This window comes from Narcine bancroftii, chromosome 10 (genome assembly GCF_036971445.1).
Source record: "Narcine bancroftii isolate sNarBan1 chromosome 10, sNarBan1.hap1, whole genome shotgun sequence".
In the NCBI taxonomy this organism is placed as follows: Eukaryota; Metazoa; Chordata; class Chondrichthyes; order Torpediniformes; family Narcinidae; genus Narcine; species Narcine bancroftii.
The window spans coordinates 105,893,227-105,906,630 of record NC_091478.1 but is presented as its reverse complement, the minus strand read 5'-3'; the positions used below and the strand labels follow the sequence as shown (position 1 = coordinate 105,906,630).

Genomic DNA, 13,404 nt, shown 5'->3' with positions numbered 1-13,404 from the left:
GACCACATCGACTTTGTCTACTTCATCAACTGGCACCTCAATTTTATTAGCAGAAATGGATGCAGCACTCAAGGAAAACGGCCAAGTAGCTAACTTCAATAATAAGGATGGGTCATAATATTCCAATTACTAAAAGTATGGGAAGAAAGTTGGCTAAATTCCAGAAAATAGACAGCTAATGTAACCCCCCCCCCCCATTTTCTAAAGATAGAATATCACCTACTTTTTAGACGAAAAGAGAACCATGGCAGGAATCATTCCAAAAACATTAATTTGTTTGCAAAAAAAGATCAATAAAGAAAAGGGGAAAAAACCTGATGGGGATTTTAAAAGCACATCTGATAAGTTCCACCATACACAGTCCCATCCAAATTTTGTTGATGCTATCAATCTCTTGCTGGAGTACGACGCCACAAGTGCAGTCATCTTCAAAAACTGAGGCTATAGTTCATATAGCTAACAAGTACTATTTCCATTTATTTCTTTAAAATGACTCAACCTTCATAAGTTTTCAACTTCATACGCTGAAGTGATATTTAGAAAAGCAAATCCCCATTGAGTGGATTCGGTTCAGCATTTTACTATTTATAGTATCAATAATATAAGTACAGTAAAGGTATCTTTTCTCATACTTGTGATCACTCATTCCCATTTTAAGTACACAAGGATCCACAGCTGTCTTGTGCAGAGTTGGAATCTTACTCTGGAAAACAGTCAGTGACACAAATCGACCTTGCTTTGTTTCATTTCGGCTACATCCCTCTCCAGAGCAATGAATCACAAGGTTAGCTTTGCTACTAGTAATTGTGCATTCGAGGAGCATTAAATGAGCACTTCCACATGTGGTTCCATAGTAAATAAACCAAGATAGACTACTTGGAAGGTATTTTGAAATATCCAATCATATTGACCAGAGCATATTCAGTAATAACCAGCACATAGAAATGCCTTTTATACATTGCAGTAGCTCAGACAAAATATAACACACACATTGGCTGATTAAAAAGGACCCTTCAACTCTTAAATCGTAATTGAATTTCAATCGACATTTAATGCTCAAACTGTGCCACTACATTTGGTAAATGTTATACTTGCACCTTTGTATATTTTTTCAATACATCATATCATATGGGGAGTAGATTATATACTAGATGTTCCATTTTAGTAGTAGAAATCAAACATTAACTTTAATGTATCTGATGGCTTCTTTCTGAGTGTGGAAGGATTTGGAGAATTGTACTTTCTGGTGAAGAAGGTACTTGAACCAAATCTCAACCATCAAATCACAAATAAATCTTATCAAGGTTAACATGAAGATGAACAGTAAGGATCTGCAACAATGAAATCATTGCATCTCTGTTGATTTCAACTAAATTTTATGTTTCAGATAATTGGAAATAATGAATCTTTCTTTATTCTATTCCATAAACTAAAACAACATTCTTCATTAGTCTGGAGGAAGAAGAATTCATATCAATTTCAGAAATAACCACCAACAATCTTACACTTACAATTCATCTCCGTATTTTAACATAGCAAATACATAAAAGTAAAATTGTGATTAGGTTCAAGGTAAACTTTGAATTTTTGAAAAATAACACCCATACCAGTCAAAGGGATTTTTTTCTTCCTGAAATTAAAAAAAATATACATGAACTGAAAAAATAAAGTTTCCCATTCTTTAGAGTTCCTTATACAATATATATATATACAAAATATAAAAACAGATGAAAAACTTATTCAAAGCCAACTGATGGTGTTTAATCTCATGACCATTTCCAAATATGGATCCTGAAACTTACTGATGATGGATGCTAAATGGTTTTAAAAATTATTAAATTGAATGGACTACAACTTTCATGTTGAAAACATTCTTAAACAATGTCACTAAATTAACATAAATTTCATTGTGGTTTACATCCAATATTTTGTGATTATGTCACAAGCTGTACATTGATGTAATACTACAAAATGAACAACTTGTATTGTAGAGAGCTAGGCCATGTATCCATTCAAAGCTAGTTTGATCTTTGCAATCCATTCCTATGAAGGCTGTTGGAGTTTTCTGTCAGTTCATTAATTCCAGACTTCATGAGATTTGTTCATATTTAGATTACTATGTGCAATTTTGACACACAGCAGTTTTTTTTTCATCCATAGTACCTTATAGGTAGACTGTAGAAAGGAACAAAGTCTTGTTGTGCTAATATTACTTTCTAAGTAAAGAACATCTTTAGATTCAAACAGCAAATTCTGGACCTCCCTTCATAGGTCTGGGAAGAAGTCGCCTTATTCTAATGCCTGAGAAAGGATTAATCCATAGAAATGAAGGCTGTCCTCCAAAAACATTCTTCATCCCCTCCCATCGCAGCTTCCTTTCCCATGTAGGCTTTTCATTTTTTAACCGTTCAATTTCCTGCACAATAAACATAATGTTACATTGATTACACGTGATTATATTGGGGTAAATGTAGAACCATAGAACACTATAGCACAGAACTAGGCCATTTGGCACTTCTAGTCTGTACTAGACTATCTCATCGCACTGACCTGCCCCCAGTCCACTGCCTCCTTAGCCCTCCCATCCATGTACCTGTCCAAATTCTTCTTAAATGTTAAAAATGAGCCCACATTCACCACTTCAGATGGCAGCTCATTCCACACTCTGTGTAAAAAAGTTCCCCCTAATGTTCCCCTTCCCCCCTTAACCCATGTCCTCTAGTTTGTATCTCAGTAGAAAAAGCCTACCTACATTTATTCTGCTTATAATCCTTACAATTTTAAATAACTCTCTCAAATCTACCCTCATTGGTCTACGTTCCAGGGAATAAAGTCTTAAACTGTTTAACCTTTCCTGAAACTCAGTTCCTGAAGTCCTAGCAACATCCGAGTAAATCTTCTCTGCACTCTTTCAATCTTATTGATATCTTTCTTGTAGTTAGGTGACCAAAACTGCACATAATACTCCAAATCTGACCTCACCAATGTCTTATACAACTTTACCATAACATCCCAACTCCTATACGAATTAGGACAATATGCCAAATGTTCCCTTTATAACCCTATCCACCTGTGACACCACTTTCTGGGAATTATATATCAATGGTCCCAGATCCCTTAGTTCTATTGCACTCCTCAGTTCCTTAACATTTATTGTACATGTCCTTTCTTGGTTTGTCCTTCCAAAATGCAACATCTCACACTTGTCTGCATTAAATTCCATCTGCCATTTTTTTTTAGCCCATTGCCTCAGGTGATCCAGATCCCCCTGCTAGCTTTAAAAGCTTTTCTCCCTGCCGACAACACCTCCATTCTTTGTGTGATCTGCAAACTTGCTGATCTAATTGATCATATTATCATCCAGTTCACTGATATAGATGACAAACAACAATGGTTCCAATACTGAGGCACACCACTAGTCACAGGCCTCGAGAAGCAATCATCCATTACCAATCTCTGGCTTCTTTCATGTAGCCAATATCTCAAGTACTCCACCTGTCCTTCACTCTCTTTCTAGGAGAATGGGGGATAAGGTAGTAGTAATAAATCTATCAATTTATTATGGAAATTTGCAAATTATTGACTTTCTCTGAACTATCTTTGCTGCCACTGACTTTGCAATCTAGATAAGGGTACATTAATTGATCTTCAGTTTCTACATTTGCCATGTACAATGAGGATAAAACTTAGCATGTAAAAAAAAATTGGCATGATTTTCCACCTTATCAATTATTAGAATCAATATCATTGAATTTTGCTCTGGAACAGAACAGAAATAAACAATCTGCTGAAAATAAAACCACGAACAAAGCCACTTAAAAACCTGATAAATTTTGCAGCGTTTTTCATTTTGTAAGATCCTTGTTTTATAGAAGCATACATAATAAGTTGCCTAGACTAATTTGCTTCACACTTAAATAGATGTTAATATGTTGTCCATGTAATAGCCTTGTAAAATGGAATTTGATTGGGGGTATGGCACCCAAATGGATGGAGTACTTTTTAATATCCCCCATACCATGCCTTTCCAGCTCGGGTTTCATTCTTTTGAAGGCAGAGGTGGTTGTAAGAGTACGGCGGAGGGGAACAGAGAGTTGAGGTTATTGTGGTGGGAAAAATAAAGCTTGATTTCAATTTGCCTTTGACAATAACCATTTTTGTGCCTGATCAACTTTTAGTTTTAGGATCTAATTTGACTGTAGACATAACTATTCATGTTGTATAAATTCTCAGTCCCAAGTACATTACAATTATATAGGGAAGTGGTGTCTTGATTTAATTGTATTAATTCTTTGGAAATATGACTTCGCCCCTAATTCACTGACCTGGAATTCAGAATACCCTGTACTACCAAATGAGTTGACAAATGAGGCAGAGATTACCACTAATTTAATTTTAAGTTATAAAACTTAAAAAGATGTTCAGAATATCAATCTATTTGCAAGTGATTTTAATACAAGTTAAAAAAAAAAAGGCTAACTTGTTTTAGCACATTACTGGGCAGAGAACAGTGAATTTTAATTTGATCTTCACAGATACATCTCCTAGTTGACTATTAAATTTCGATCTGCAATTATTTCCACAATATGCCAAAAATTTATGCCTTTTCGAGCACCACTGCTATCACTGGAACTAGCTTGAGACAATTCTCCTTGTCCAATTGGTGCTACAGGCTTTATATCTATATAAATTTCAAGATTCTTTTGTTCTTTCAAACATGAATTCGAGGCTAAAAGTAAAAGTCAGGATAAGGGCACAATATTATTGACTATTTTCTCCTTTGGTTGACATTCAATGTAGTTTCTCTCTTGGCATATTTAATTTACACTATTGTTGTTGGTTATCTTATATACCTGCTTGGCTGCAACAAGAAATAATTTCAGTGTATTCTCATCTCGTTTGCAGAAGTTCTAAAACCACTAAACAATACTTACAGTTTCATCGTTGCATATTGAATGGAGTTGTGTGCCAAACATGACTGAGGTGAAGGTGAGAAACAGAAGTCCCTCAAGGCACAAAAAGATGATCAGGATTACAGTTACAGGAGGGGAAAAGCCACTGCATTCTGTGGAGGAAAATAACTTGTTATCAAAATGTACCATAATTTATACATTTAATCAATGTTCTTTCACACATTTGAAACTACTATATTTTCCAACTGTTTTAATTTAAAATAATGTTCTAACAAAGTAAAAGTAATATAGGAATAACTATATTTACAGACTTTGAAGCTTTCAAAAAGCTCTTCCAATATTGATGATATTTTTTACTAAAACATTGACACATAAAAAGTGAACTGAAAGCATTTCTTCAACATTGATCAGGAATATCAATCATTTATTTGTTAAGTTTCTGAAAAAATTACTTTTCATGTAACAAGTGTGATTTATTTAATAATTTTATTAAATATGTTTATGAATGCAGTTATATTGATTATACTGATGTTTTATTTTACTTTACAAAAATTGATTTAACATGAAATTTAAATTGGATGATGGAAGAGATATGCAATTCTGAATAGATATATGATTAATTAGGATTAATATTAGATATATTGAAATTTAACATTTAGAATTGATTTATAAGATTTACGCATTTGTTGGTTTATGTAATCTTTATAATTTTTTAAAAATATCCATTCTTTTTTTTCCTTTTCAAGTATTTTCCAGGTTTTTTTGGGAACAGGGTCTTTTCTTAGGGTCTTTGGGGGGAATGAGGAGATTTTCTTTTTTACTTGTAAAAGCTGTGTATGATAAATTGTGAATGAAATGTATGTAACATAATTAATTGTATGGCATCTATAAATAAAATAAAAAAAAAACAAGTGTGATTTAGAGCTTTCCATAGCTTTAACTCTCCATCTCACTTCTAATAAAGTTGGATGTTGTGATCAGAACTTAAGAGTAGTCAGTCATGGCTTAAACTGATGTCCAGGCAAATTAGATGAGCTTAGGTAGGTAGCAACTTGGTCAGTATGGATAAGTTGGGTCAAAAGGCCTGTTTTGGTGTTTGGTGCTGTAAAACTCCACGACACCATTTCAGGGTAAAAGGGCATAAATTTAAAATAGAGGTGCAAAAAAATTCTTTAGTCAAAGGATCATGATTCTATGGAACATATTGGCAGAGGCATCTGTGGAAACAAGGTTGTTGGGTATATTTAAGGCAGAGATTGATAAGCATCAAGGGTTACAGGGAGAAATCCAGGGAGTGGGGCTAAGTGGGAGAAGTGATCAACTCATGATTGGAATGGTGAAACAGACTTGATGGGCCAATATTTCATTTATAATGAACACATATGTCATCAACACATGTCAACTCAAGGTTAGAATGGTGAAACAGACTTGATGGGCCAATACTTCATTTATAATGAACACATACATCATCATTTTTGAAGAAAAATTTTAACTAAAAGCTGAAACATAATTTTCCTTCTGTGTTAAACGTGGGTAGCTGGGAGCATTATTTTTATAAGCAGAATAATTAATTAGTAGTTTAAAAAAAGACGCCTCAATTGAATTTTGCAACTTTTAATGTGTAGGGGTTAAATAATCCAATTAAGAGAAAGAGAATATTGGCCTATATAAAAAAAATGAAAATTGAAATAGCTTTTTTACAAGAAACACATTTGACTGAGAAAGAACATTTGAAATTGAAAAGGGATTGGGTTGGTCATGTTTTTTCTTCTTCTTTTAATTCTAAGGCAAGGGGAGTAGCGATTTTGATTCATAAAAATTTACCTTTTGAATTGGAATCTTTAGAGGGATATGCTGTTAAGAGTGAATTGTAAATTTTTTGCTGAATTGTGGACTTCGTTGAATCTTTATGCCCTAATATAGATGATGAGTGGTTTATCTCAGAAGCTTTTTTATTGTTAACTCAAGCTAATGAAAATGTTTTAGTTGATGGTGATTTTAATTGTGTTCTCAACTCTTTATTGGATAGAAATCCCAAGAGTATAAGGAAATCAAAGATGGCAACACAAATTAATGTGTTAATGAAAGATTTAAATTTGGTGGATATTTGGAGAAAAGTTAACCCTACAGATAAGGATTTTTATTTTTATTCTTCGAGATATGATTTGTTTTCTAAAATTGATTTATTTTTGGTATCAGTGCATTTACAACACAGAGTATTATGAGCTGAATATAAAAGTAGAGTTATATCAGATCATTCATTATTACTTTTTTCTTGTGAAAGTTCGGAGGTAGTGCGTCCATTGTTAAGATGGAGGTTGAATGCAAGGCTATTGAAAAAAACAGAGTTTGTTACTTTTGTTAAAGAGCAGATTTCTTTATTTCTGACTGAAAATGTTAATTCTGTGGATAGTCAATTTGTAATATGGGATGCTTTAAAAGCTTATTTGAGAGGGCACAGATCATTAGTTATTCTACGAAAGTTAAGAAACAATATATGGCAGAAAGTTTAGAGTTAGAAAATAAGATTGCTGAGTTAGAGAAGGACTTTCAGAAAGGGGTAATTATAATACTTTACAAACTTATCAGTTTGAGCGCTTAATTAATCAATCTAAACAACGTTATTATGAGTTGGGGGAAAGAGGACATAAAGTACTTGCTTGGCAATTGAAAGCTGAACAGATGTCTCAGACTACTAATACTGTTAAGATGAATTCAATAATAACTTATAAGCCTCAGGAAATTAATGACCAATTTTATTCATTTTATCAAAAATTATATACTTCTGAGGGGAAACAGGATAATGGTTTTATTGATTCTTACTTATCTAAATTAAAGTTACTGGTATTAGATGGAATTGATGTTCAGGAATTGGAATCTCCATTTACAGATTTTGAAATTAAGGAAGCTATTCAGGAAATGCCAAAGTCCCCAGGGGACGATGGATTCCCTGTGGAATTTTATACATTTTTTTATGATGATTTATCTAATGAATTTGGAGAGGTGTTGAATCAAGTTACTGAAGATCAGAAGTTACCAGAATCATGTTCTAGTGCTTTAATAACTGTTATTCCAAAATAGAGATCCATTGAAAGTGTCTTCACATAGACCTATTTCTTTATTAAATGTGGATTATAAAATTATAGTGAAAATATTAGCTAATAGACTTGCTAAATATTTGCCTAGATTGGTACATATTGATCAAACAGGTTTTATTAAAAAAAGAAATGCATCAGACAATATATTTCGATTAATTACTTTGGTCAATGCATAATCGAAAGCAACCTAACCATCCTATGGTGGTTGCATTAGATGCAGAAAAAGCTTTTGATAGGGTTGAGTGGAAGTTTTTATTTAAGGTGTTAGAGAAATTTAAATTTGGCCCTTTTTGGTTGGGTTAAGGCTTTATATATGAACCCGATTGCTAGGGTGGTGATGAATGGACAGATTTCTTTACCATTTAAATTGATTTGTTCAACTCGACAGGGCTGCCCATTGTCATCAGCCTTATTTGCATTGGTTATTGAACTGTTAGCTCAGGCTATTAGACAAAATTAAGAAATTAGAGGGATGTGAATTAAGAATGAAGAATATAAAATTTATTTATTTGCGGATGACGTGTTGGTATATTTGACGGAACCGGAACGATCATTGAAACAATCCCAAGAGTGTTTGTTGAAATTTGGAGAATTATCGGGATATAAAGTTAATTTGGACAAAAGTGAAATTTTACCAGTTGGAGTGGGAGATTATTCTGAATTTAAAACAATTACAAAATTAAGGTGGACAAGTAAAATTAAATATTTAGGTGTGTTTATGGATACAAATTATCAATCATTCTATCAATTAAATTATGTACCCATATTAAGACACATTAAAGCAGATCTAATTAAGTGGAAAGATCTTCCATAAACTTTGATTGGTCAGATTAATTGGATTAAAATGAATATTTTTCCACAAATTCAATATTTATTTCAGTCACTACGTTTACTTTCTAAATGTCTTTTTCAAGATTTGAATAAAACAGTGAGAGAGTTTTTATGGAAAGGTAAATTAGCTCAAATGGCCCTGCATAGACTTACATGGAAGTATACATTGGGTGGATTATAATTACCGCACTTTCAAAATTATTATGAAGCGGCCCAGTTGAAGTTCATAAGTAGATTGATGGATTTAGAATAGCCTCCTAGCTGGGCTAAAGTGGAGATGGCGTGTATTCCTAGGGTTGAAATACATGAATTTATATTTCATTGGAATTTGAATTTGTTACAGCAATATGATATGCCAATATTGAAACATTTATTAAAGATTTGGCTAAAAAAAATAGGGTGTTAGGGTCAAAATATAAATTATCTATTTTTACACTGTATAATAATCAGCTTATTCCTTTTTCAATGTTTAACAATCATTTAAAGATTTGGGATTCAAAAGGTATAAAGACAATACAAGATTGTTTTGTAGAGGGGCAATTTTTTTCTTTTAATCAATTGAGGGAAAGATTTGATATACCTGTTAATTCTTTGTTTATGTATTATCAACTTCTTTGGCTTGGCATCGCGGACGAAGATTTATGGAGGGGGTAAAAAGTCCACGTCAGCTGCAGGCTCGTTTGTGGCTGACAAGTCCGATGCGGGACAGGCAGACACGATTGCAGCGGTTGCAGGGGAAAATTGGTTGGTTGGGGTTGGGTGTTGGGTTTTTCCTCCTTTGCCTTTTGTCAGTGAGGTGGGCTCTGCGGTCTTCTTCAAAGGAGGTTGCTGCCCGCCAAACTGCGAGGCGCCAAGATGCACGGTTTGAGGCGTTATCAGCCCACTGGCGGTGGTCAATGTGGCAGGCACATTATCAACTTAGAGCTTTGATAAAAGATAATTATGGTAAAGAGATGATTTTAACTACTTTGTCAAGATTTGAATCTTTGATTTCCTCTATACCAAAAAAGGGTTATATTTCAGTTATGTAAAATCTGTTACAAGATAGTATGGTTAAGCCAGATTGGGAGAAATCTAAACTTAAATGGGAAAGTGATTTAGTATTTATTTTTCCTGAAGAAGATTGGATAAGTATGTGTCAAGACAATGTAATTAAATTGACCAATGTGCACTATGGAATGGTTAATTATTTTTTTTACATCAATTGTATTTGACCCCGGAAAAGTTTAAAAAATATGGATTTAGTAATTCAGATTCTTGTTTCAGATGTGGTTCATGTATTGGAACATTTTTACATGCTGTATGGAATTGTGTTAAAGTTCAATCATTTTGACAAGCTATTAAAGTAATTTTGGAGAAATTATATAATTTTATATTACTGTTAGATCCAACGATTTTCTTGTTGGGAAATTTATATTCGTTAAGAGGAATGGGATTGGATAAAATTCAAATTGATTTTGTACCTTTGGTATTATCAGTAGCTCGTAAATGTGTTGCTAGTACCTGGAAAGATGATACTGAGGTTAATATACTTCATTGGCATAATGAATTGAAAGTATGTGTTGTTATGGAAAAAATTATTTATATTTTACATGATAATTCTTCTTCTTTTGTTAGTAAGTGGTCTCTGTATTTGAAATATATGCATTTAGATATACTTTGAAATGATAACATTTAAAATTCTTTTTTAAATATATAATTAATATTTTCTTTATTTCTTTTTACTCCCCTTAAGGGAGCTGGCTGTAAGGGTGGGGGGTGGGATGGGTATTAATGAAATTTTTTTTTAAACTATTTTTATACTGTATGCTGTGTTTTTGTTATCTTTTAAATAAAGTTTGAAAAAAAAAGATGGCGTAGCTTCAATGCAAGTTGAGAATTCTCTTTACACAAAATTGCTGGAGAAACTCAGCAGGTCATGAAGCATTCTTTATGTAGCAAATGTTTTGGGTCTGATCCCTTCATCAAGATATAATGAAAAAGCAGACAGGAGCCTGAATTATTAATTGAAATTTCTTTGCAGTTTTTAAATCGTTCCTTCTTTTTATGTTCACTCAGAAAGGTGAAATTTCATGTTTTATCAGAAACCACATTTCACTAGCAAGAGAATCATGAACAATGAACACTTGCAATGAGATCCTTACAGCAAAGAGCTACAAGATAAGGTGACTTGTGTTTAGGGAGTCTCAAATTTGCTCCTAATCTCTTTTTCAAATACTTTTTAAAATTGATAATATGCAAAAATTGTATTATTATGTATATTGTATTTATCTTTTAATTGATGAAAAGTTAAGAAAAAAGATCCTAAGAAACTATATTTTATTCTTTGTAAACCTTTACTGAACCAAGTATCAAATAAAGGATTATTCAAAGTAAAAGGAAGAAGTTGATTTTGTTTTAACAACATTTTTGGTAATTGATCATTTTTAATTCCTCTCTCAACATGAATTCTATTCCATATGTTTAAAATATGTTTCAATAAGGAAAAATCTTTAGTTCCTTTAAACGACTCATTTATACAAAATGAACTTCGGAATAGTTTTACCAATTTTATTCATTTCTATTTGAATCCAAGCTGGTTTTTCATCCTGTTGATAACAGGATGACAAAATCCTCAACTGAGCTGCTTTAAAATAATTCTTAAAATTTGGTGGTCTTAGTCCACGCTGATCAAATTTCTGCATTAATTTTTCAAAAGCAATTCTTGACATCTTACCTTCACGTATTGTTTTACTCAAGTTTCAAAGAAAAATTCTGGTACTTGAATGGGCAATGATTGAAACAAATATTGTATTCTTGGAAAAATATTCATTTTAATACAATTCACTCGTCCTATTAACGTTATTGGTAAATCTTTCCATCTTTTCAAATCCTCTTCCAATTTTTTTTAACAATGGGAAAGTCAATTTGAAGATATAATAACAGATACATTTGTTGTTAGAAATTTATTACTAAATGTATATAAAATTACAAGAGACTGTAGAGAAAAAAGATTAATATAGATCAAAAATCCAAAGGGAGAAAGATTTAAATATACAAATTCAGGAGGAGATTTGGTCAAAATTATGTAATGAAAGTGTTATGAACACAGTAAATGTTAGATATTAAATGGTTCAATATAATTTTCTTAATCAATTGCATTATACGCCCCATAAGTTAAATGGACTTAATCCTACTTACTCAAATAAGTGTTTTCGATGTGCGAAAGAAATGGGGACTTTTTTTTGCATTCAGTGTGGTCTTGTGAAAAAGTGGAAAGGTTTTGGAATGAACTGAGTTTATTATTAGGGCAAATTATGAAGATAAAGATACCAAAGGATCCAAGAATATTTTTACTTGGAGATATTTATGAAATTGGACAAATACCAAGAAATTTTTTTTAAGTCTTGCAATAGCAACTACGAAGAAATATATAGCGATATCATGGAAAGGTGATTGAGAAGTGTTATTAAGAAGATGGTATAATGAGATGTGAAATTGTAGACCTTTAGAAAAAAATTCTGTACAGTTTAAGGAATTGAGTTGAAAATTTTTATAGTATTTGGAAACCATCTATGGATTTTATGGATAATTTTCCAATTATTTTATCCAGTCCTCTTAATTAGTAATTTTTAATAACAATTAATGATTGTCTATGCTAATATTATTATATTAAATGGAAGGTGACTGTCACTTAAAACTGAAGGCCTTGAAATTTCTTTTCCTATAAAGGCAGTGACTATCTGGAATTCTCCAAACCTGGAGATGGAGAAGGCCAAATCATTCAATGTAGTTAAAGTGGAGATAATTTAATTTAGACATACAACATGATTACAGGCCCTTCCAGCCATGATGCCCAAATACCCCAATTAACCTATTAACCACAGACTGAGGGAGAATGTACAAACTCTTTACAGTTATCACCAGATTCAATCTGGGTCGTTGGCACAGTAATAGCATTGTGCTAACCACAACTCTAACTGTGTCTCCCTAATTTGCAAGATAAGGATTCAAGATATTGGAGAAATGGTAAAGAATAGGAGTTGAGGCCATCACAGATCAGACATGATCATATTGAACAGCAGGGTAGGCTTTGGAAAGGGGGGAGCAGTTTTAAAGTAAAAATCAAGCTGCTAGAGATCAGTGGGTCAGGTAGCTTCTGCGAAAGAAAAGGGATGGTCATTGTTTTGGATTGTGAACCTGCATCAAGTGGTAATAGCCAACATAAAGAGGTGAGGGAGAGGGGTGAGTCAGGAGGTGACAGCCATTGGTGGATTCTAGTAAGGAGGGATTGATGGACAGATGAAGCCAGAAGGACAGGGAAGACTGAAGATAGTGACAGAAGCTTGGAGGGGATTTGAAGGCAACAAAGGGCTGCAGTTTATGGAATCTAATAGGGAAGAGAGGTGATAAGTGGAACCAGACTGGAAGGGATAGGACTGGGGCTAATGGGGACAGTAGCAGAGGGACTACAGGATCCAGTGGGTTGAGTGTGAGGGTGATTAACAGATGGAACCAGGTGGGAGAGGGGGAAAAATGAAGTTTTGGGGACAGAGGGGTTAGTTTGGCAAAAAGAGTGAGAG

The 13,404-nt window shown here is 33.1% G+C and overlaps 1 protein-coding gene across 9 annotated transcripts in view; it reads right to left on the bottom strand.

The window, feature by feature from the left end:
• Nucleotides 1–1,025: 1,025 nt before the first annotated feature.
• Nucleotides 1,026–13,404, bottom strand: part of zdhhc7 (zinc finger DHHC-type palmitoyltransferase 7) — a 173,150-nt gene continuing 160,771 nt past the window's right edge. For all 9 annotated transcript variants that reach the window (XM_069902155.1, XM_069902154.1, XM_069902159.1 and 6 more), the window contains 2 exons: nt 4,935–5,065; nt 1,026–2,416 (listed from right to left, as the gene is read on the bottom strand). In XM_069902155.1, coding sequence (XP_069758256.1) covers nt 2,240–2,416; nt 4,935–5,065 — 308 coding nt within the window. In that variant the 3' untranslated portion in view covers nt 1,026–2,239. The remainder of the gene's footprint in view (nt 2,417–4,934; nt 5,066–13,404) is intronic.